This window comes from Trachypithecus francoisi, unplaced genomic scaffold, assembly GCF_009764315.1.
Source record: "Trachypithecus francoisi isolate TF-2019V2 unplaced genomic scaffold, Tfra_2.0 Lachesis_group3, whole genome shotgun sequence".
Lineage (NCBI taxonomy): Eukaryota > Metazoa > Chordata > Mammalia > Primates > Cercopithecidae > Trachypithecus > Trachypithecus francoisi.
In genome coordinates, this window is record NW_022681468.1 from 127,672,881 (window position 1) to 127,696,845 (window position 23,965).

A 23,965-nucleotide genomic window follows, 5' to 3' on the forward strand; every position below is an offset into this window, starting at 1 on the left:
ATTTCACAAGGGTTGAAAGACCTTGTGGTATAAAAAGTTCTGCTTTTAAGGTCGTGCTACATCAAAGACAGTTCAACGACAGCATGGAAGAAAGTGACACATAAATAACAAGTAACTCATACTTAAAAAGGCACTACTACGTTTTGTTTTTTATTTCTGTAATGAGATAGGTAACTAGTCAGTGGCTAGTGAATTAAAAGCGAATCTTAGAGAAAGGGAAAAGAATTGCGTTTCCCACAAAACGCGTATATTCAGTTCTCATTCTATGATATCTGCCATTTGATGTGGTTCTGTTCCCCTCCTCCCACTTTTAAATTATTTGTCGCGCGCCAGTGGTCCCAGCTACTCGGGAGGCAGAGACAGGAGGATCCCTTGAATTCAGGATATCAAGTCTGTAGTGAGCTATGATTCCGCCACTGCATTCCACCCTTGGCAACAGAGCGAGACTCTGTCTCGAAAAAACAAAACCAAAAACCTATGTGTTTCAAAGAAGCAGAGACCAAGCCCCAGGCGGAGTCAAAATCTAACAGCACAAGAACGCAGTCGGTCCTTTTCCCCCACCTGATCCAGAGGTACCAAGGGTGGTTGCCTAGGTGACGCTCAGCGCACACTCCAGGCCCGGCCGCTCCGGACATAGCGCTGCGGTCGGAGGTCAACAGCAGGTGACGGCGGGAAAGCAGAGCGGCCACATAGATGACCCTGTGCTTGGTAACTCTTGCCCTCCCTTATTCTTCTCGAAGGTCCTTTTTTTCTCGTGCACAGCTCAAGCTAACTTCCCCTGCGCGCCTCCGTCGGTCCCCAAAGGGCCGGGGCTGCGACGCCCACAAGGCCTCGGGATCACCACAGGGCCTCCGCAGCTACCGGCCGGGCGACGGCGCGCCTGCGCACAGGCGGGGTCACGCGCGCGGCGCCGGAGTGGGCCGGCGCCGGAGGGGCTGTCATTCGCAGCGCTGGTCGCCGCCCTCAGCTGCGCCGGGCGGTTCCGGCTCCTCCCTCCCAAGCTGCCTCAGCCCGACCATGGTGCTGGAGTCGGTGGTCGCGGACTTGCTGAACCGCTTCCTGGGGGACTATGTGGAGAACCTGAACAAGTCCCAGCTGAAGCTGGGCATCTGGGGCGGTAAGCGAGAGGGGCGCGGCCGGCGGGCTGCGGGCCCTGAGGGCCCAGCCGAGGGCTGCTCCGTCCGGGATCCTGCCCGGGCCCTGCTCCCTCTGTCGCCCGAGACTCCCCCTCCCGGTGCGGCAGGTGCTGTACGCGGGAGCCTCTGCCGCCCGCGGATTCTCGGGGTCCCAGTCCCGACCCCGGCTGGGGAGATGCGGCGGGATCCCGCCCGCGCTGCCAAAGTTCCCACCTTTCTAGTCCTCCGAGGCCAAGCCCTGGCCCTGCTGTCCCCGCCCTGCCCCTGCTGTCCCCGCCCTGCCCGTCTCGGTGGTCCTCTCGCTTCACTCAGCGTGGCCCGTTTGGCCCTACAGCATAAAGACAGAGCCCTTTCTGTTTCGATACCGCGTGGAGTGAGCATGGTTGGTCATATACGCTCGAAGTGGCACTAAGGAAAAAGAAGAAGGAAATTGCATTTCGCAGTTATCTTCACTATCATTTTACAGGGAGCAAGAACTGGGTTCCTTCTCTTTAGGATTACCGGGTTTGGAGAGGAGTAGGCAGATCTTTAAGAAAGGCGTGTGCTTAGGGATTCTTACTCTTAATGCTTTCAGCTCCTGTGAAAATGATTTCTTCCTTTAATATTTACTTTTCCGTCAATACGAAGAGGATTTTGAATTTTGTTTTGGAGCAATAGAGAGAAATTCAAGCCTCGACCAACATCGTCATTAATTAGGTGTCTGCTTGGTTGTATGCCCAGGAATTTATGCCAAAGTTTTTATCCTGGAGATTAAGTGTATAGAAGTATTCAATAAATAGTGTACTTAAACATGCACTCTTCAACAAGCTTAATCGTTTGCATGAATTACGTCTTAAGCTTTGAGGACTTTGGGGCTTTCTCACTCCACAAAAGATGTGGGAACTTTGTCAGCTTTGGAGGAAGATTCAAAAAACGACTCAAACGTATGGATCTACTTTTAATTCAAGGAGCAACAAATAGCTATAGACTTCCCCTGTCCACTAGGGTAACCACTAGCCACTGTAGCTGTTGAGCACGTGATATGAGGTTAGTGCTAATTGAGAGGTGCTGTTAACATGAATTAAAACATCGTTTTGAATAAGTGTTATCCTAAAGAAGTAGGAGAAAAAATATAATACCTCTAATTTTTATGTTGCTTATGTGTTGAAATGATATTTGAATATATTGAGTTAAATTAAATATAATATTAAAATGTATTTCCTGTGTTTTTTAGTTTTACTTTTTTTCTTTTTAAACCTGGCTTCTAACATTTATAATTACATATATGGAACATATAGGGTGCAATGCTGTTTATAGAACCGTGAGTGATACCCTGAATTGCGGAAGAGCCTTTTTTTTTTTTTCTTGTCTTTTTTTTTTTTTTTTTTGGCATGGCTTTTAATTTTATTTTTATTTTTATTTTTATTTTTTTATTATACTTTAAGTTCTAGGGTACATGTGCATGACGTTATATCATGTATAACTCCCCAATGCAATCCCTCCCTCCTCCCCCCTCCCCATGATAGGCCCCAGTGTGTGATGTTCCCCTTCCCGAGTCCAAGTGATCTCATTGTTCAGTTCCCACCTATGAGTGAGAACATGCGGTGTTTGGTTTTCTCTTCTTGTGATAGTTTGCTAAGAATGATGGTTTCCAGCTGCATCCATGTCCCTACAAAGGATGCAAACTCATCCTTTTTTATGGCTGCATAGTATTCCATGGTGTATATGTGCCACATTTTCTTAATCCAGTCTGTCACAGATGGACATTTGGGTTGATTCCAAGTCTTTGCTATTGTGAATAGTGCCGCAATAAACATACGTGTGCATGTGTCTTTGTAGTAGAGTAATTTATAATCCTTTGGGTATATACCCGGTAGTGGGATGGCTGGGTCATATGGTACATCTAGTTCTAGATCCTTGAGGAATCGCCATACTGTTTTCCATAATGGTTGAACTAGTTTACAATCCCACCAACGGTGTAAAAGTGTTCCTATTTCTCCACATCCTCTCCAACACCTGTTGTTTCCTGACTTCTTAATGATTGCCATTCTAACTGGTGTGAGATGGTATCTCATTGTGGTTTTGATTTGCATTTCTCTGATGGCGAGTGATGATGAGCATTTTTTCATGTGTTTGTTGGCTGTATGGATGTCTTCTTTTGAGAAATGTCTGTTCATATCCTTTCCCCACTTTTTGATGGGGTTGTTTGTTTTTTTCTTGTATATTTGTTTGAGTTCTTTGTAGATTCTGGATATTAGCCCTTTGTCAGATGACTAGGTTGCAAAAATTTTTTCCCATTCTGTAGGTTGCCTGTTCACTCTGATGGTAGTTTCTTTAGCTGTGCAAAAGCTCTTTAGTTTAATTAGATCCCATGTGTCAATTTTTGCTTTTGCTGCCGTTGCTTTTGGTGTTTTAGACATGAAGTCCTTGCCCATGCCTATGTCCTGAATGGTACTACCTAGATTTTCTTCTAGGGTTTTATGGTATTAGGTCTAACATTTAAGTCTCTAATCCATCTTGAATTAATTTTCGTATAAGGGGTAAGGAAAGGATCCAGTTTCAGCTTTCTACTTATGGCTAGCCAATTTTCCCAGCACCATTTATTAAATAGGAATCCTTTCCCCATTTCTTGTTTCTCTCAGGTTTGTCAAAGATCAGATGGCTGTAGATGTGTGGTATTATTTCTGAGGACTCTGTTCTGTTCCATTGGTCTATATCTCTGTTGTGGTACCAGTACATGCTGTTTTGGTTACTGTAGCCTTGTAGTATAGTTTGAAGTCAGGTAGCGTGACGCCTCCAGCTTTGTCCTTTTGACTTAGGATTGTCTTGGCAATGCGGGCTCTTTTTTGGTTCCATATGAACTTTAAAGCAGTTTTTTCCAATTCTGTGAAGAAAGTCATTGGTAGCTTGATGGGGATGGCATTGAATCTATAAATCACCTTGGGCAGTATGGCCATTTTCACGATATTGATTCTTCCTATCCATGAGCATGGTATGTTCTTCCATTTGTTTGTGTCCTCTTTGATTTCACTGAGCAGTGGTTTGTAGTTCTCCTTGAAGAGGTCCTTGACATCCCTTGTAAGCTGGATTCCTAGGTATTTGATTCTCTTTGAAGCAACTGTGAATGGAAGTTCATTCCTGATTTGGCTCTCTGCTTGTCTGTTACTGGTGTATAAGAATGCTTGTGATTTTTGCACATTAATTTTGTATCCTGAGACTTTGCTGAAGTTGCTTATCAGCTTAAGGAGATTTTGGGCTGAGACGATGGGGTTTTCTAAATATACAATCATGTCATCTGCAAACAGGGACAATTTGACTTCTTCTTTTCCTAACTGGATACCTTGATTTCTTTCTCTTGCCTGATTGCCCTAGCCAGAACTTCCAACACTATGTTGAATAGGAGTGGTGAGAGAGGGCATCCCTGTCTTGTGCCAGTTTTCAAAGGGAATTTTTCCAGTTTTTGCCCATTCAGTATGATATTAGCTGTGGGTTTGTCATAAATAGCTCTTATTATTTTGAGGTACGTTCCATCAATACCAAATTTATTGAGCGTTTTTAGCATAAAGGGCTGTTGAATTTTGTCAAAAGCCTTTTCTGCATCGATTGAGATAATCATGTGGTTCTTGTCTTTGGTTCTGTTTATATGCTGGATTACGTTTATTGATTTGCGAATGTTGAACCAGCCTTGCATCCCAGGGATGAAGCCCACTTGATCATGGTGGATAAGCTTTTTGATGTGCTGCTGAATCCGGTTTGCCAGTATTTTATTGAGGATTTTTGCATCGATGTTCATCAGGGATATTGGTCTAAAATTCTCTTTTTTTGTTGTGTCTCTGCCAGGCTTTGGTATCAGGATGATGTTGGCCTCATAAAAAGAGTTAGGGAGGATTCCCTCTTTTTCTATTGATTGAAATAGTTTCAGAAGGAATGGTACCAGCTCCTCCTTGTACCTCTGGTAGAATTCAGCTGTGAATCCATCTGGTCCTGGACTTTTTTTGGTGGGTAGGCTATTAATTGTTGCCTCAATTTCAGAGCCTACTATTGGTCTATTCAGGGATTCAACTTCTTCCTGGTTTAGTCTTGGGAGAGTGTAAGTGTCCAGGAAATTATCCATTTCTTCTAGATTTTCTAGTTGATTTGCGTAGAGGCATTTATAGTATTCTCTGATGGTTGTTTGTATTTCTGTGGGGTCGGTAAGAAAAGAATTTTCAACCGAGAATTTCATATCCAGCCAAACTAAGCTTCATCAGTGAAGGAGAAATAAAATCCTTTACAGATAAGCAAATGCTTAGAGATTTTGTCACCACCAGGCCTGCCTTACAAGAGACCCTGAAGGAAGCCCTAAACATGGAAAGGAACAACCGCTACCAGCCATTGCAAAAACATGCCAAAATGTAAAGACCATCGAGGCTAGGAAGAAACTGCATCAACTAACGAGCAAAATAACCAGTTAATATCATAATGACAGGATCAAGTTCACACATAACAATATTAACCTTAAATGTCAATGGACTAAATGCTCCAATTAAAAGACACAGACTGGCAAACTGGATAAAGAGTCAAGACCCATCAGTCTGCTGTATTCAGGAGACCCATCTCACATGCAGAGACATACATAGGCTCAAAATAAAGGGATGGAGGAAGATCTACCAAGCAAATGGAGAACAAAAAAAAGCAGGGGTTGCAATCCTAGTCTCTGATAAAACAGACTTTAAACCATCAAAGATCAAAAGAGACAAAGAAGGCCATTACATAATGGTAAAGGGATCAATTCAACAGGAAGAGCTAACTCTCCTAAATATATATGCACCCAATACAGGAGCACCCAGATTCATAAAGCAAGTCCTTAGAGACCTACAAAGAGACTTAGACTCCCATACAATAATAATGGGAGACTTCAACACTCCACTGTCAACATTAGACAGATCAACGAGACAGAAAGTTAACAAGGATATCCAGGAATTGAACTCATCTCTGCACCAAGCGGACCTAATAGACATCTATAGAACTCTCCACCCCAAATCAACAGAATATACATTCTTCTCAGCACCACATCGCACTTATTCCAAAATTGACCACATAATTGGAAGTAAAGCACTCCTCAGCAAATGTATAAGAACTGAAATTATAACAAACTGTCTCTCAGACCACAGTGCAATCAAACTAGAACTCAGGACTAAGAAACTCAATCAAAACCGCTCAACTACATGGAAACTGAACAACCTGCTCCTGAATGACTACTGGGTACATAACGAAATGAAAGCAGAAATAAAGATGTTCTTTGAAACCAATGAGAACAAAGATACAACATATCAGAATCTCTGGGACACATTTAAAGCAGTGTGTAGAGGGAAATTTATAGCACTAAATGCCCACAAGAGAAAGCAGGAGAGATCTAAAATTGACACTCTAACATCACAATTAAAAGAACTAGAGAGGCAAGAGCAAACACATTCAAAAGCTAGCAGAAGGCAAGAAATAACTAAGATCAGAGCAGAACTGAAGGAGATAGAGACACAAAAAACCCTCCAAAAAATCAATGAATCCAGGAGTTGGTTTTTTGAAAAGATAAACAAAATTGACAGACCGCTAGCTAGACTAATAAAGAAGAAAAGAGAGAAGAATCTTGTCTTTTTGAGACAGGGTCTTGCTCTGTTGCCAAGGCTGGAGTGCAATGGCAAGATCATAGCTCACTGCAGCCTCCAGCTCCTGGACTCAAGTGATTCTCCTGCCTCAGCCTCCCGAAGTGCTGGGATTACAAGTGTGATCTGTAGTGCCAGGCCAAGAGCCTGCTTTTAATAGGTGGCTGATCATTTGATTGGTTCACTGTGGTTTGCCCAACAATACAATAGTCCCTTGGTATCTATAGGAGATTGGTTTCAGTACCCCTGACCATACCAAAATCGGAGGTTGCTCAAGTCTCTTAAATAAAATGGCCTAGTATTTGTATGTACCCTATGTACATCCTTCTGTATACTTTAGGTCATCTCTGGATTACTTATAATACCCAATACAAGTAAATGCTATGTAAATAGTTGTTCTATTGTTTTTTAATTTGCATTATTTTTATTGCCGAATTTATATTTTTTATTTTTTTCCCAAATATTTTTGATCTGCAGTTGGTCTGCAGTTAGTTCAATCCCTGAATATGGAGAGCCTACTGTACATACTTTGTTTATATCTCCCCACCACACACAATGTAAAAGAAAGGGAAGTAAAGAAAGATAGATTTAAGGAATGAAATGACCAGCACCTTCTGCAGAAATCAAGTGTTTCTTCAGAATACTGGCAATATCATTTCCAGTGATTCCTTATAGTTTGTAAACATTTGAAATTTGAAAATGCACTGGAGTTGCAAATCTGAAGTCTGAATAGGCCTAGTGAATGGTGTGCTGTGTTGGACAAGCCACTTAACTTATTGGGCCTTAGTTTCTTCATCTTAATTTAAACTTTTATAGAAAAAATATTTTAAATTCTGAGAAGTCTATATATAATAATATTTTAAATAATATATTTTAAATAAAAGTTTAAATAATATAATATTTTCATTTATTACTCATATTTTAATGTTATATTATGCCATATTTACTTGAGACATTTTCTTTTTAAGAAGATAAAACGTATGGATATAGTCAAAGGTTCCGTTGCCATGAAATGTTATTCTCCTTTATCTTTAAAATTGGAGGTTGGAGTAGGTAACATCTAAGGTGATGCCAATATTCTGTTCTTCTAATAATGGTTTTACGATGACATTGAGGAGTATACTGCTTGAAGATTTTGAAGTTTTTCACAACTGAAATTAAAAATGTTGTAATTTTATGTTATTTCCCCTTTTGTCTTTTTTTGGTGAAATCTAGAAAAGGAGACTTTCTTTCATCTCATTTGAAAATTTTTAGAATAAGGTATTCTGCCAGTGGCCAACATTAACTTTATAATAGGTCTGAGCAAATAAACCCATTTCTTTCGCATGTTGTGTCCAGTGAGCATCCAGTCAGGGATTCTCCTAGCTTTATCAGCTCACAGCTCTGCCTCTATAAAGTTTTGCTGCCTTTTATTTTTGTGGTTGCTATAAAGAAAACTAGAAGTCACGAGCTTTTATCGTTATTGCACAATCTGTTGTTGATAACCCTAATTTCTCAATAAAATTGGAAGGCAAGATTTCTGAGTTGATTTTGCCTGTTCTTTCAAAATATTGCTAAAGAAATTTGTCTTCAACTTTTTTGGGTATACAAATGGGAATATTAATTTAATAAAATAGCTGATATTTTATGATATCCATGATGTTGACAAGTTTTACAAAAAATTGAAAATTCTATCTAATCTTGTTTGACAACTATTTGCTTTAGCAGATAAGGTTTACAGTTCACAGAGTTTTTTGTTGTTGCTGTTGTTGATTTTTCAAGTCTTGAGAAAGGGAAGAATAATTCATCTTGTAAATATTTCACATACCTGATCTTACTATTCTTTAGAATCAATTGATAAACTACTTTGATACATCTTAACTGGAATATCTAACTAGCCTAAAGCAGTGATGATTTTCAATGGGAGGTGACTTTGCACCCAGGGGATATTTGACAGTGTCTGAGACATTTTTGGTTGTCACACTGAGGGAAGAAGTGTGCTATTGGCATGTAGCAGATAGACCCTGGAGTACTAAACATTCTACAATGCAGAGGACAACTTCCTGCAACAAAGAATTGTCCAGCTCAAAATGTTAGTTAAGAAACCCTAATCTAAGGAGAAGACTGAGATTGTCTTCTGCATTTGTAAGGGACCTCCTGGGTGCTGAAAAAATTGTAGTAAGGAGTTGAAAAGGACACGGAAGAAGTAGGTTACTCTTATGAAATCTATAATTCGAGAGAGAAATTGATATCTTAAGTGACTGAAAGGTATCATGTCAATAAAAATGCATAATCTTTGCTTGGGTGATATTTGGAAGTAGTTTTAAGAATTGAAATATTGTGTTAACATGATTTGGAAAAGATCATACTGTGCATATATTCACATATATATATATAGACATTCATAATGAAATTTACAATTAAAAAAGGTTGAGAGGCTGGGTGCGGTGGCTCAAGCCTGTAATCCCAGCACTTTGGGAGGCCAATGCGGGCAGATCATGAGGTCAGGAGATCGAGACCATCCTGGCTAACACGGTGAAACCCCATCTCCACAAAAAAAAAATACAAAAAATTAGCCGAGCGTGGTGGCAGGCGCCTGTAGTCCCAGTTACTCAGGAGGCTGAGGCAGGAGAATGGCATGAACCTGGACGGCAGAGGTTGCAGTGAGCAGAGATTGCGCCACTGTACTCCAGCCTAGTGACAGAGCGAGACTCTGTCTCCAAAAAAAAAAAGTTGAAAATGTTGGGGAAAATTACTGGAATGTCCAGAATCAGGAAGTATACTTTAGATGTTGCCTTTAAATTTGAGAAGCAAAGCAAATAAACATTGTCTTTCTGTTTCTATTCTTTATAGATTTAATGCCAAGCAATTCTTATGTATTTTTAAAAGTAATTTAAGCAGAATTTCCTTTTAAAAATCCTTGCCACTGTGGATAATTGAGACCTTGATTATTTATTAGCTGTGGGATCCTGGGCACAACATTTTAATTCCCAGTCTCCTAATCTGTAAAGTGGATATATAACACTCATTGTATTTGTGAGATAGATTATGTCAAAATCTTTTGTCATTGTTGATGATATTATAATAATAATGATTAACAAACCTAACTGGGTGATGGAAAACAGTCTTTGTTTTATTTTCATAAGGATGTTTCTTCTAACTTCAGACTTTTAGAGGTGTTAATATTCTTCTTCTTTTTTTTTTTTACTTTTAAGTTCTGGGATACACGTGCAGAACGTGCAGGTTTGTTACATAGGTATACATGTGCCATGGTCGTTTGCTGTACCTATCAACCCGTCATCTAGGTTTTAGGCCCTGCATGCATTAGGTATTTGTCATAATACTCTCCCTCCCCTTGTCCCCACCCCCTGACAGGGCCTGGTGTGTGATGTTCCCTTCTCTGTGTCCATGTGTTCTCATTGTTCAAATCCCACTTACGAGTGAGAACATGTGGTGGTTGGTTTTCTTAGAGGTATCGATCTTCTATTGAGTGATAATTTTGTGTAGAGCTATCATTACGTATCTAAACATTTCTTATTTTCCAAACAAATTTCTTTAAAATAAAACCCCTATTTGCCTTTGAATTTATGCTTATGCTTTTACAGTATTACCTGCCAGCTAGTTTGTAAGTCAGGCTTTCAAGGTTCAGAAAAGTGCCTGGTGCGTATGTACTGCCTACGTAGGAGGGTTCATGTAGATTTTTGTTCGCCACAAACTGGTACCAAGAGATAAATTGCATAGCCCTTAGCTATTGAGATGTGTCCAGGATATAATTGTTTTAAGGGTAACCTATTTGAAAAGGTATGTTGAAATGCCACATCTTTTGCAATTTGATTTGAGTAGTATTGCTGCAATGTAGAACCTTCGTCAGTTTGATTTTTCAAAACGATTTTCTGTGCAGTCAGCAGGAAAATCCTCCAGAACTCAGAACTCTTTTGTTGTCAATTGCACTGGACAGGTGGAATCAACATAGAGGCTGTGATATATTAGATACCAGGGTGACTCTGGTGACCAGGAATAGAAGCCAAGTGCAATGCCCTCAGAATCTGTGGCCCTGCAAACAGGACTGAACCTGTGCTGTTTACTCTGCTGTCCTTTATCCCACTCCTGACACTTCCCCTTGAGCTGCCAGATACTGTTGGAGCAGCGCGGCTTAAGAAAGGAGAATGAGCACTGGACTGGGAATGAGCAAACCTCTTTAATCTTATTCCATCTCTGATTCTGTCTAGTTGTGTGGCTTTTGGCATGTCTCTGACAAGTGGCCCTTGGTTGCTTATCTATAAGTGAAAAGGTTAGACAAGGTCATCTCTTCTGTCTTTAAACTTTTGTGATTTGAGCAAGGCAAGAACAATGTGAGATCCTTCATTGGAGGAGTGGTACTGCCACTTCCTCCACATTCATAGTGAGAAAAGGTAGTTAAATAATGTATCTTTATCTTTCATTTTGCTCTTCAACCAATATTGGTGAGTAAGGAGCCACAGTCAATGACAGTGACAAGATAAATGAAGTTCCAGGCTCATGCTAATATACTGTATATATATATCTAGTATATATTAGACCATTATATATATTAAGTATATATTATATATTATATATATTAAGTATATATACTTAATTAAAGTATATATTAGATATATACTTATCATATATATAGTCTAATTTACTGTAATATATTGTCATAAGAGGTACCTACCTGTAGGGCAGCTTGAGAATGAAAGAAAAAGCAGCTCTTTTTGCTTTTTTTTTTGGCTTTGACATGTAAAAGATGGCAGTATCTAGGTATTTCTAAACCTGTAGAGGGATTTTCTTTAGTTTTTTCCTCCCAGCCAACACTTAGTGTAGTGGAGGCCACATTTCTCATTAGCTTGTCCTATAGCATATACAATACACAATAATGAAAAGGTCGATAGTGTAATATATATTTAGGCTCAGTTACTACCAGTTAAAGCAGTGCGTAAAAATTTAAATTTAAGCACCTTTTCACATACGTAAGTAGCATTACTAATTAAAAAAATCACTCCTTTTCTAGAACTAGAACTGAGAATTGGTGCTTTGGTAACCATTCTGCTAGGAAGCTCTACCACACTACTCAATATCATGGGATCCCTGAAGTGAATTGAAAGGGAGAAAGTTCAGTGCACGTTGCAGCTTTCTACCTTTCATTGCCAAAACTTCCTGTTTCAGTAGGGAAATGGCAGGAGTGAGAGTCAGAGTTGTTTCCTTTCTTTTTCCTGTCTTCCTCTCTGAAGACAAAGTCACTGTGAACTCATTAAAAGGAGTCTAGATTGGTTAATTTGGGTTGACTAGCTAGATTCATTTGAAATGAATAGCTGTAATATTTTCTTTGGTATTCTTTTTTTTTTTTTTTTTTTTTTTTGAGACGGAGTCTCGCTCTGTCGCCCAGGCTGGAGTGCAGTGGCCGGATCTTAGCTCACTGCAAGCTCTGCCTCCCGGGTTTACGCCATTCTCCTGCCTCAGCCTCCCGAGTAGCTGGGACTACAGGCGCCCGCCACCTCGCCCGGCTAGTTTTTTGTATTTTTAGTAGAGACGGGATTTCACCGTGTTAGCCAGGATGGTCTCGATCTCCTGACCTCGTGATCCGCCTGTCTCGGCCTCCCAAAGTGCTGGGATTACAGGCTTGAGCCACCGCGTCTGGCCTGGTATTCTTTACTAAAACATAAATCATTAAAATAATTTGATTCATGCTTTAAAAAACTGTTCAGTCATCTACTTTAGCTCACCTCCTTGGAAAATGAATGTGTCAGAACACTTGGATATGCTTTCAGATAAATAATGTTTATCTTATAGATACATAAAATCTTAAAAAATAAGTACATAGCATTCTTTGTTTCACTATTCTTTATATGCAAAGCTAGTTTCATGGAATATGGCATGGTGTTTGTTGGATGGTTTTTGTGTTTAATCGCAGTTTTGGATTAACCTCTATGTTTTATATTAAGAATGTTAACCTGGGAGTCGGGAGACATAGATTCTATTCTTAGTACTGCCACAAAAAAAATTGTATAACCTTGGATAAACTACCAGATCTCTTGAGACTTTAATTTCTTCGTGTATAAAGTGAGAGGGGCTTAGATTTGAAAGTCTTTATGGTCCCCAGTAATTCTAAATCATAACTTCAGAACTTCTGTCTTTTGAGAAAAAAAAAAAGATTTTTATAAAGTACTAAAATGACCATTTTGTAATACCATCTCCTGCATCTGTTTTGCCCCATGGCACTATTTTTTCTTCCGGTTATGCTCTGAACATAACCCCCTTGACTGTATCCTGCCTTTCTGCCTGTGCCCTTGTTACACTAATTTTAGTTAGCCTTTTTGTTTTGGATTTTTTTACATCTCTTTGAAAATACAGAAACCAAAAGTGGAACCAACAACCACACTGGCCTGTGAATGCTGAGTCTGATTCTTTTATGGCATTTTTGTTTTCCAGGGAGGTAGAATTACCTTCTAAATTAAAATCCTATACCCTTTATGCTCTGCTATTTGGGAGAACAGTGTTATTCTGAACATAGCATTGAGTGTTGTAAGATTTGGGCCTTGGGACTACCACTTACTATTAGGTTGCCATAGAATTCTTGGGCTAGTCATTTAACCTCTCCAAGCCTCAGCTTCTATTGCTTAATATATACAACCTGTTTCTTGCCTAGAAGGCTGTGAGGATCAAGTAATGCTATATATCTGAAAGTGTTTTCTGAAATAATAAAGATTTATGATCTTATTGTAGTTGTTTCCACCCCAGTACAATATGCATTCTGAAGTCAATATTTATTGAGTACCTACTCTGAGGAGAATCAGTAAGAAGTTTATAATCAGAGTGGGGATTTATGTAAAGTTAAGTGTTAAGTACCATAAGAAAGGTATTGCCTGAGTTTCTGCAAAAGTTTAGAGAGATTATTTCTGGTTGGAGGTATTTAACAATAGGACTATATTTCTTACATTTATTTTGTAGGCCATTATTTAAAAAGCCATTCTTGGACTTAGGCAGGCTTTTCCATATTGTGCCAGTACCATTTGATTTTTGTTTATAAATATACTAGCTTGGTTGTTCTCTATAATTTAGCAACTATTTCTACTTTTTTTTTTTGCGATGACTCCAACTCTTCGTGTCATTTGCTAATTCCATTTTCATCTTCTGATTCATTGAAGAAGAATACTAAATTTTGATACAGGATTTACCCTTTTAGTTTTTTTTTTTTTTTTTTTTTTGAGACTGGGTCTTGCTCTGGCTCTGTCGCTGAGGCTGGAGTGCAGTTGCATGATCCTGACTCACTGCAACCTCTGCCTTCCTGGTTCGAGTGATTCTGCTGCCTCAGCCTCCCGAGTATCTGGGATTACAGGTGCCTGCCATCATGCCTGGCTAATATTTGTATTTTTTAGTAGAGACAGGGTTTCGCCATGTTGGCAAGGCTGGTCTTCAACTCCTGGGCTCAAGTGATCCAATCGCCTCGGTCTCCCAAAGTGTTGGGATTACGGGCATGAGCCACTGCACCCGGTCCTTTTAGTGTATTTCTTAAAATATCTTCCAAGATTGGCTTTGAAACTATGGTGACTTTCTAGCAGTGTATGCACATCCAAAATATTTGTAGTTTATTAATGAGAATCATATGGGGTCTGTTCTGAAGCACAGCCTACTTACTAAGCGTATTGTCTACCCTCCTCTCATGGGCCTGTCAGTCCAGCATAAGGGAGATCACTTCACAGAATTTCCTTCTCTGTCACCTTAGTCTGTGTAGACTTGGCAAGATTAGAGCCACTTGATTGTGGGATTGGCTTTAGAGCTTTCCTTGCTGGCAGAGTTAAGTTTATTCATCTCCAATTATTAGTCACCATATCCCTGTTTTTTTTTTTTTTTTTTTTTTTTTTAAGATTAGACATAAATATTTACCCTTCCTTTAGTTTTTTTGAGAACTTTCTATGACTCTTACGTATTCTTAGCCCTGATCTGGCTATAGCAGTAAAGTTATTTACATTGTATAGTATTATTATGTTGTCTTAAGGTAGAAAAGGAAAATGAAATCTTTTTCATCGGTGTTCAGTTAAATATAAAATGGTTGATTTTTAGGGGAGATCTGGTTTAATCTTGGTCTTATAAATTCTTTTTCTTTAAACAGGATTTCTGGAATTCATAGGATATGGAATGACACTGCTGCATATTTATCAGTCAGAATAGCATGCAGTTTAGTGGAGAGTACTTGTTAGTCCAGTGCCTTACCAAGATAAGTGCTCATCTACTGGTTGCATGAAGGAGTGCACTTTTACCTCTTTACACTGGTGCCACTGTTAATCTGAATTATGCTGCTTATTCTTTCCCTATTCTTTGTATTAGAACCAGAGCTCCTCCTTCAGTGCAAATAACTTGGAGAATGTATTATGCTTATTTCACTGTTATAGTTACTGTTTGTTAGATAACATTCACATTTTCAAAGAGGAAGTATGCATTTGTCGGACTGAGTGGCAGAAATAGCTACTTCTTTTTTTGTTTTTTTGTTTTTTTTTTTGAGATGGAGTCTTGCTGTCGCCCAGGCTGGAGTGCAGTGGCACCATCTCAGCTCACTGCAACCTCTGCCTCCTGGATCAAGTGATTTTCCCGCCTCAGCCTCCCGAGTAGTTGGGATTAGAGGCTTATGCCACCATGCCTGTGCCCGGCGAATTTTTGTGTTTTTTTTTTTTTTTTAGTAGAGACGGGGTTTTCACCATGTTGGCCAGGCTGGTTGCAAACTCCTGACCTTGTGATCCACCTGCCTTGGCCTCCCAAAGTACTGGGATTACAGGCGTGAGCCACCGTGCACCAGCCAATATTTCTTTGTTATTCTTATGTGTCTAGGGGTAAGGCAATACTAGATATAGAAAAAATTTATATAAAAATATTTAAATCATATTGACATGTGAATTTACTTTTGTTTTATTTCCACATTTTCCTTCTTATAATTTCCATAATAATTTCATGTAAAAATAATATCTACTCATAAAAACTAGAAAATACTGAAAAACATTAATAAAAAATCTATCTTTAATTCTACCACCCAGTAGTAATAATAAGTACAATCTCTTTTTGTCTGCCAGTCTGTCTAAATATACTTGTTTAACTCTGTTAGCCATATTGGTAGTTTTCAACATTTCACATCTTAACTACCACCTGCTCTCCTACTACTTGATCAAACAAGTAAAGTGTCACTGCAACAGAAACAGCCCATTTTTTATAAGTATATTTATATTTTTACAAACATTATGTTAGTGCCTTAACAATTGTTATAAAGACTTCATCCCCAATGCAGATGATTTCTGATCACTCCTGGTGACCGTTGGCCCACCAATTGAGAATGACTAGGTAGAACAGTCAGAATTTATGAGCAGGGTTGAAAGTCTGCATATGGGCCTTAGATCTTATTAAACTAGTTTGGATGGCTTCAGATAGGCACTACCATCTGTGCAGATTACCCTGTGGGCTAGAATAGACTTCTCAATTGTAATTTTGTGTCATTCATCATGTGACAGATTTGAATCCAGGAATATTTGTCTTTATGTAATTTTAGTGCATATATAATATGTAAGGACTTTTTTCTCCCTGGTTGCTGAACACACTAGTCTTCCATGACTACTTTATTATTCCTACATCTGGGCAGTGATGATATCCTGTCAATTCTGCCTCCAAAATAACTCTTTACTGTGACTCTACCTCTTTGATCCTGAAGTTACTGCCTTATTTTAGGTTTTAATTTCTTTTCAGTGTATTATAGAAGTTTCCTGACTGCCTGTATTCTTTCATTTCCCTCCTACTATATACTATAGTATTTTCTTACCATTTGTGAAGTTTTTTCCTCTTTTCTTCCTTCATTATAGTTTTTGACAATTTATTTTAGAAAATTTGAGAACTGTACACACACAGAAAATGAACTTTATTACATAGAAATAACCACTGTGAGCATTATGGCATCTTTTTTACAGTTTTTCATTTTTTTTCTGTGTATGTGTGGAATGCACACACACTGTGCATGTATAGATACTTTTAAAATTAGGTCAATCTGGGCATTCTTTTACTTTTTAAAAAACTCAATATTCTATGAACATTTCCCCATGTCTTTCTACTTTTTTTTTTTTTGTTTGTTTGTAATATAGATGTATTGTGAGTTACGCCTTCTTGCTGGACATTTAGATCTTTAGGTCCTTCTTTCCTTCCTTTCCTCTCTCCCTCCCTCCTTCTGTCCTTCCTTCTTTCCCTCCCAATACTGAAATATCCTTGTAGCTAAATTGCTTGGACAGATCAATAGTTACTCTTTAGGACAGTTGAGTAATGATTCTAAAATAACATAATCTCTATTATATATATTTTGTCTCTTTGTTTTGGTGGTCTGGAATTTTTTATCCTGAAAGCTCTTCATTAGTCTGGCCCTTGCCTACCTTTCTGAACTTATCTTGTATCCTTTTCTTATACCCTCCAGTTATACCAAAACGTATGTGCTTTCTAAAGTATGCCTTATTCACACTTAACTATTTGCCCTCTTTTCTTATCCACCCAGTAAATACTACTTAAGCCTTCCAGCCTAAACCTGTGTGTGTTCTTGATTTCCCTAGGCAGTTAGGTGGCTCCTCATTTTCGTCTTGTGTACGCTTCTATTGGAATATTTCTAAAATTTTAGAGAATTGTTAGGTTGGTGCAAAAGTAGTTGCAGTTTTGTCATTAAAAGTAATAGCAAAAACTGCAGTTACTTTTGCATAGTCCCCTCTACTAAGCTGTTTGAGTGCCTTCATAGCAGGGGTATTGTTCTAGTAATCTTTCTCTTTCCAGCACCTAACATATAATGGGTGCTTAATAAATGTTTGTTTAATAATTTTGAGATCTGGGAAAAGCAGATCTCTAAAATGACATAAACAAATCAAATATACTTTTAAATTCACTCCAAAATACCCGGAAGAAAAAGTTACTTGATTGAAAAAGATTAATGGGGAGTATAGCTACTATAGGTTTTAAAAAATAAATATGTCATAAATGATTAAGAAAACAGATAACAGTAATTTATGCCTGCATTTAATGTTGAAACTATAGTTTTATTGGCCCTAACATAATTTAAGTGAAATGAAAACTTTTTCCTTAAATTTTTATGTAAGCATGAATATTTAACTATTGTGTATCAACAAATATAGGGATAGTGTTTAAAATTTGAGTCATGTGATAGTATTTTTATAACAGCATATGAATATAATAAAAGTTGGACTGATTAAGAATATTAGAAGCACATACAGTAATCATTGGGAAGGTAGAATGTTTGGAGACATGAAAGACTAACACCATGTTTCTGAAGAAAATGTTAATTGATGCCATATTAAATAACCCAGGATGATTGATCTGACCTTGTAATCATCTCTTTATATCTTGAGATTTTGGCTTAATCATTCAAAATGATGGCTACTTTCTTTGTCTTAAAGTTCTGTCCAAAAAGCTCCCACATCTTTCCCATTGTTTGTTTAAATGTTAGCTAGTTTAATATTTTATAATTTCTTTTACACTGGATTAACCTATAGTATGCTGCAATTAATAACTTGTGAGCATATATAGCAACTGTTTTGTGCTGGGAACCTCAAGCCAGCTTTGTTTATCATTGTATTCTTAACACTTAGCACAGTTTCTTAGTGCTTGGCACTACATTATGATAGATTTACTAATTGGTATGTTATTGTAATATTTTTCTCTTTTTCTTTTTTTTTTTAAAGGAAATGTGGCTTTAGATAATCTACAGATAAAAGAAAATGCCCTGGTAAGTTTTTTTAAACTATGCTAATAACTCACTTAATTTGGTAAGTTCTTAGAAACCTTTGCTTACTAGGCATCTGATACCAGGTACTAGATAAGTGATGGAATCACTCAAAGGATTACTTGTTTAACTATTTGCTGTTGGAAAATCTGAGATTAAAGATTTAGAAATTGTTTCCCCTAATAATCAAAATAGTATCTCTTGGAAACGGAGTGTTTCTCCTTAATCTGATTTGAGTATATAGTTTTGTAGTTGACTTTTTCCTTATAGAAATATTTTTCTTCGGAAGTATCTTTACATATTTTTGAGATAAATGAGGGCTTGATTTTGAATAACATAGCTAATAATTATATTTTGGAAATATATTGACAGTCTGGCCTTATTATAGTAATATTAAGAGGTAAAATAGGATTTTCTGGACTCCAGCTCCAGAAAGTAATTTGTGTCATTTATTGTTGAGTTGAAAACAAGCAAAACAATGCCCTCCCCCGCCCAGTTAGGTTTCTGTTTAGCTTATTCGGCTAAATGTGAGTTTATGAAGTCACTTAATGAGTTTATTGTTTAAGTTTTGCAGGTTTCTAACCTCTTATTTTAATTTTGTGAGATGGAGTGTCAGTCTGTTGCCCAGGCTGGAGTGCAGTGGCATGATCTCAGCTCACTGCAACTTTCGCCTCCCAGGTTCAAGCAGTTCTTCTGCCTCTGTCTCTCTAGTAGCTGGGATTACAGGCGCGTGCCACCACACCTGGGTAATTTTTGTATTTTTAGTAGAGATGGGGTTTTGCCATGTTGGCCAGGCTGGTCTCCCAACTCCTGACCTCAGGTGATCCACCTGCCTTGGCCTCCCAAAGTGTTGGGATTACAGGCGTGAGGCACTGCACCTAGCCTAACTTCTTAATTTCTTTGATCTTTTAGCATGAGTTTAATCATCTATACAGTGGAGTTAATTATAAAGCAATTTAATATCTCTGTGTCTTTGTGGCTTGAATAAGATGAGAAGCAGAGCCTGGCCCATAGTAGGTACTCAAAATATTTAAATATTTTTCTCTTTTTTATATAGGGTGCTACAACTTTTTAATTTTTTTTTTTTGAGACGGAGTCTCGCTCTGTCGCCCAGGCTGGGGTGCAGTGGCTGGATCTCAGCTCACTGCAAACTCCGCCTCCCGGGTTTACACCATTCTCCTGCCTCAGCCTCCCGACTGGGACTACAGGGCCCCGCCACCTCGCCCGGCTAGTTTTTTGTATTTTTAGTAGAGACGGGGTTTCACCGTGTTAGCCAGGATGGTCTCGATCTCCTGACCTCGTGATCCGCCCGTCTCGGCCTCCCAAAGTGCTGGGATTACAGGCTTGAGCCACCGCGCCCAGAAACTTTTTAAATTTTTTTTTTTTTTTTTGAGACGGAGTCTCGCTCTGTCGCCCAGGCTGGAGTGCAGTGGCCGGATCTCAGCTCACTGCAAGCTCCGCCTCCCGGGTTTACGCCATTCTCGTGCCTCAGCCTCCCGAGTAGCTGGGACTACAGGCGCCCGCCACCTCACCCGGCTAGTTTTTTGTATTTTTAGTAGAGACGGGATTTCACCGTGTTAGCCAGGATGGTCTCGATCTCCTGACCTCGTGATCCGCCCGTCTTGACCTCCCAAAGTGCTGGGATTACAGACTTGAGCCACCGCGCCCGGCCAACTTTTAAAATTTTAAACAAAAATTTAGACCTTCTGATTCTGTTGTTATAGATTGAAATAGAGGTTTTATTTTTCTCTCTTTATGACAATATAAATAGAATTGTAGTGACAGGATATATATCTAACATACTTAGGAGACAAATTATTTGAACTCTGTTTTAGCCTAATTCAAGTTTTGGTTATAATTAAATATAATAAACTATTTTGTAATTTATATTTTTAATTCAAAGTAGCTTCTTTCCCCAGTTAAACCAAATTGATGAGTTTTTAATTTGATATGGGTTCTTTACATTTATTTTGTGTGAAAATTATTTCAGGAGGATTAAAATGAGCATGAGACCACGTTTTTGTAGTTTGCCGTTTGTATCCTGTATAATGCGAATTCCCTTGAATTTATCTTTCCTGTCCTCCCGGAGGACAGAGCTGCTCCTATTGGCAGCAAAGAATTTTTTTTTTTGGTCTAGAAAAGACTTTTTATCTAAAACTGTTATAATAGTATTCTGTTCAATTCCTGTTTACATAGAGTTCAGATGTAATCAGATGATCAGGTAAATTGATTATTTTAGTTAATTATTACCTATATTTTGGTGGTCAGATTTTTATAGTATTAGTATATATTAAGTTACAGCTAACAGAAAGGCTGTACTGACTGGTTTAATTTTTAATAATTCTAAAGACTTAGATGATCATTATGGATATCAGTTATTGTTTAGTATTCTTTGAACAAAAGAAGTTATTTGAACTTTCTAGTTGTTTGGAATATAGGTAGGTGAAAGTTTATTATTATTTGTTGATACCTGTCTGTAACTTATCTAAATGTAATGCTAATTTTGTAAATAATACATTGGGAATCTAGCTTTTCTTTTTAAGATTTTTAAATTTATTCATTTACTAAATATTTGAGAGAGCACTGTTGTTCAGTATTGTTTTCAACTAGTTTATGCAAAAAGACTCTCTTCTTTTTTCTGTTCTAGAATTTCAGATAAACATTGTCCATGTGTTTAAATTCATTTGATTTAATTTAATTTCCATTTGATTTGGTTTACTTAAAACTAGTAACCAGTTTACCTGGTTATTTACAAACTTTTTCTATTTTTCCTATTTATCATTTTGTTTCTCTTGTGAATTCTTTCTTTAAAGTCAAAGCTTAAGTTATAAATTTTTTTTTTGAAACAGAGTTTCGTCTTCTCACCCAGGCTGGAGTGCAATGGCGTGATCCCAGCTCACTGCAACCTCCGCCTCCTGGGTTCAAGCGATTCTCCTGCTTCAGCCTCCTGATTAGCTGGGATTACAGGCACCTGCCACCCCACACCAGGCTAGAGATGGGGTTTTCCCATGTTGGCCAGGCTGGTTTCGAACTCCTGACCTCAGGTGATCCACCTGCCTCGGCTTCCCGAGTGCTGGGATTACAGGTGTGAGCCACCACACCAGGACTATAAAATGTTTTTTGGGCTATAAAACATATCTTTTATGAGTTACTCAAATATAGAAAAAATTTTTTTTTCTTCTTTAGAGATGTGTATTTAAATGATCACACAAAAGTGATTTTTGGGTTGGCTTAATAATTTAAGATGTCCTTTACATTTTCTCTTTCTTCTGAAGAGTGAATTGGATGTTCCTTTTAAAGTCAAGGCTGGCCAAATTGGTAAGTACTTTAGTCTTCATTTGAATTATTCTTAGTCCTTTCCGTTTTCTATTTTGCTTGTGTTATTTAACATAAAAAAATTTGACTAAAAGTGTGAGAGATTTTTTTTGCTTATGTTATTTAGAGCTTGTAGAGTTCTGAGCCTAATGTATATTATATATAAAACGTACATACTTCTTATTTTATGACCAGGTAGAAAATGGAAGGATATTTGAACTGCAATTGCATTCTTCAGGCTTTGGTTCCACCACACAAAACATACCTTCGTTTTCAAATTAGATTTCCAAATTTTATGTGCTTTTTCTTTAAATGTGAAAGTAGTATAATTTGCAAACTCTAGTAGATAAACTGTAAATGTAGCTTATTTCCTTCATGTTTTGTTCAACCATTTTCACTTGATATATTATGCAGCAATGTGGTATGGAGGATATGTTTTGGTAAGTACAAAGTCTCTCTCTTTGCAGTTAAACTCCTACACTAAGACCATCTCTAGTAAATATATATCTTTGTTGAATACATTTTTCAATAGGAAATTTAATCTACAAAGTCTTCCCATCTAGTCCATGCTATCTGGTTTTTATTTTTATTTATTTATTTAATTTATTTTTTTTTACATTTTGGATTTAGGTTGTTGATGTGTATGTTTGTTACATGGATACATTGAGTGACAGTAGGGATTGGGTTTGTAGGGCATCTGTCACTCAGATATTGAACTTTGTATCTAGCAGGTAATCTTTCAACCCTCACCCCCTTCCTTCAATCTCTACCCCTTTTTGGAGTCCCCAGTGTCTATTATTTCCGTTAAATTTTTTTGTTTTTAATTTTTGTGGATGCATAGTACGTATATATATTTATGGGGTACATGAGATATTTTGATACAGGCATGCAGTGTGTAATAATCACATCAGGGTAAATGAGGTTTCTATCACCTCAAAGTATTTATCCTTTCTTTGTGTTACAAATAATCTAATTAATACTCTTTTAGTTATTTTTAAATGTACAATCAATTATTGTTGACTGTAGTCACCCTGTTGTGCCATCAAATACTAGGTCTTATTCATTTCATCTAACTTTATTTTTATATTCATTAACCATCCTCCCCTGTTACCCTTCCCAGCCTCTGGTAACCGTTGTTCTACTCTCTGTCTCCATGAGTTCAGTTGTTTTAATTTTTAGTTCCCACAAGGAAGTGAGAACATGTGAAGTTTGTCTGTTTGTGCCTGGCTTATTTCACTTAACATAATGACCTCCAGTTCCATCCATGTTGTTGCAAATGGCAGGATCTCATTCCTTTTTATGGCTGAATAGTACTCCATTGTATATATGTACCACATTTCTTTAACCATTCATCTATTGATGGACACTTAGGTTGCTTCCAAATCTTGGCTATTGTGAATAGTGCTGCATTAAACATGAGAGTACAGGTATCTCTTCAATATACTGATTTCCTTTCTTTTGGATGTATACCTAGCAGTGGGATTGGTGGATCATACAGTAGTTCTGTTTTTTTTTTTTTTTTTTTAAGATGGAGTCTCACTGTATTGCCCAGGCTGGAGTGCAGTGGTGTGATCTCGGCTCACTGCAAGCTCTGCCTCCCGAGTTCACACCGTTCTTCTGCCTCAGCCTCCCGAGTAGATGGGACTACAAGCGCCTGCCACCACCATGCCTGACTACTTTTTTGTATTTTTAGTAGAGATGGGGTTTCACTGTGTTTGGATGGTCTCGATCTCCTGACCTTGTGATCTGCCTGCCTTGGCCTCCCAAAGTGCTGGGATTACAGGCATGAGCCACCGCGCTTGGCTGGTAGTTCTATTTTTAGTTTTTTTAGGAACCCCCAAATTGTTCTTCATAGTGGCCGTAATAATTTACATTCCCACCAACAGTGTACAAGGTCTTCCTTTTCTCCACATCCTCGCTAGCATTTGTTATTGTCTATCTTTTGGATTGAAGCCATTTTTACTGAGTTGAGATGGTATCACATTATAGTTTTGATTTACATTTCTCTGATGATGTGATGTTGAGCACCTTTTCATATACCTGTTTGCCATTTGTATGTCTTCTTTTGAGAAATGTCTATTCAGATCTTTTGCCCATTTTTAAATCAGATTATTAGATTTTTTTCCTGTAGAGTTGTTTGAGTTCCT

At 38.1% G+C, this 23,965-nt stretch overlaps 1 protein-coding gene across 3 annotated transcripts in view; it reads left to right on the top strand.

The window, feature by feature from the left end:
• Positions 1–898: 898 nt before the first annotated feature.
• VPS13C (vacuolar protein sorting 13 homolog C) overlaps positions 899–23,965 on the top strand; it is a 197,684-nt gene continuing 174,617 nt past the window's right edge. For 2 of the 3 annotated variants that reach the window (XM_033189884.1, XM_033189885.1), the window contains exons 1-3: positions 899–1,117; positions 18,463–18,506; positions 21,779–21,821. In XM_033189884.1, coding sequence (XP_033045775.1) covers positions 1,018–1,117; positions 18,463–18,506; positions 21,779–21,821 — 187 coding nt within the window. In that variant the 5' untranslated portion in view covers positions 899–1,017. The remainder of the gene's footprint in view (positions 1,118–18,462; positions 18,507–21,778; positions 21,822–23,965) is intronic. The other variant, XM_033189883.1, reaches the window with a different exon arrangement.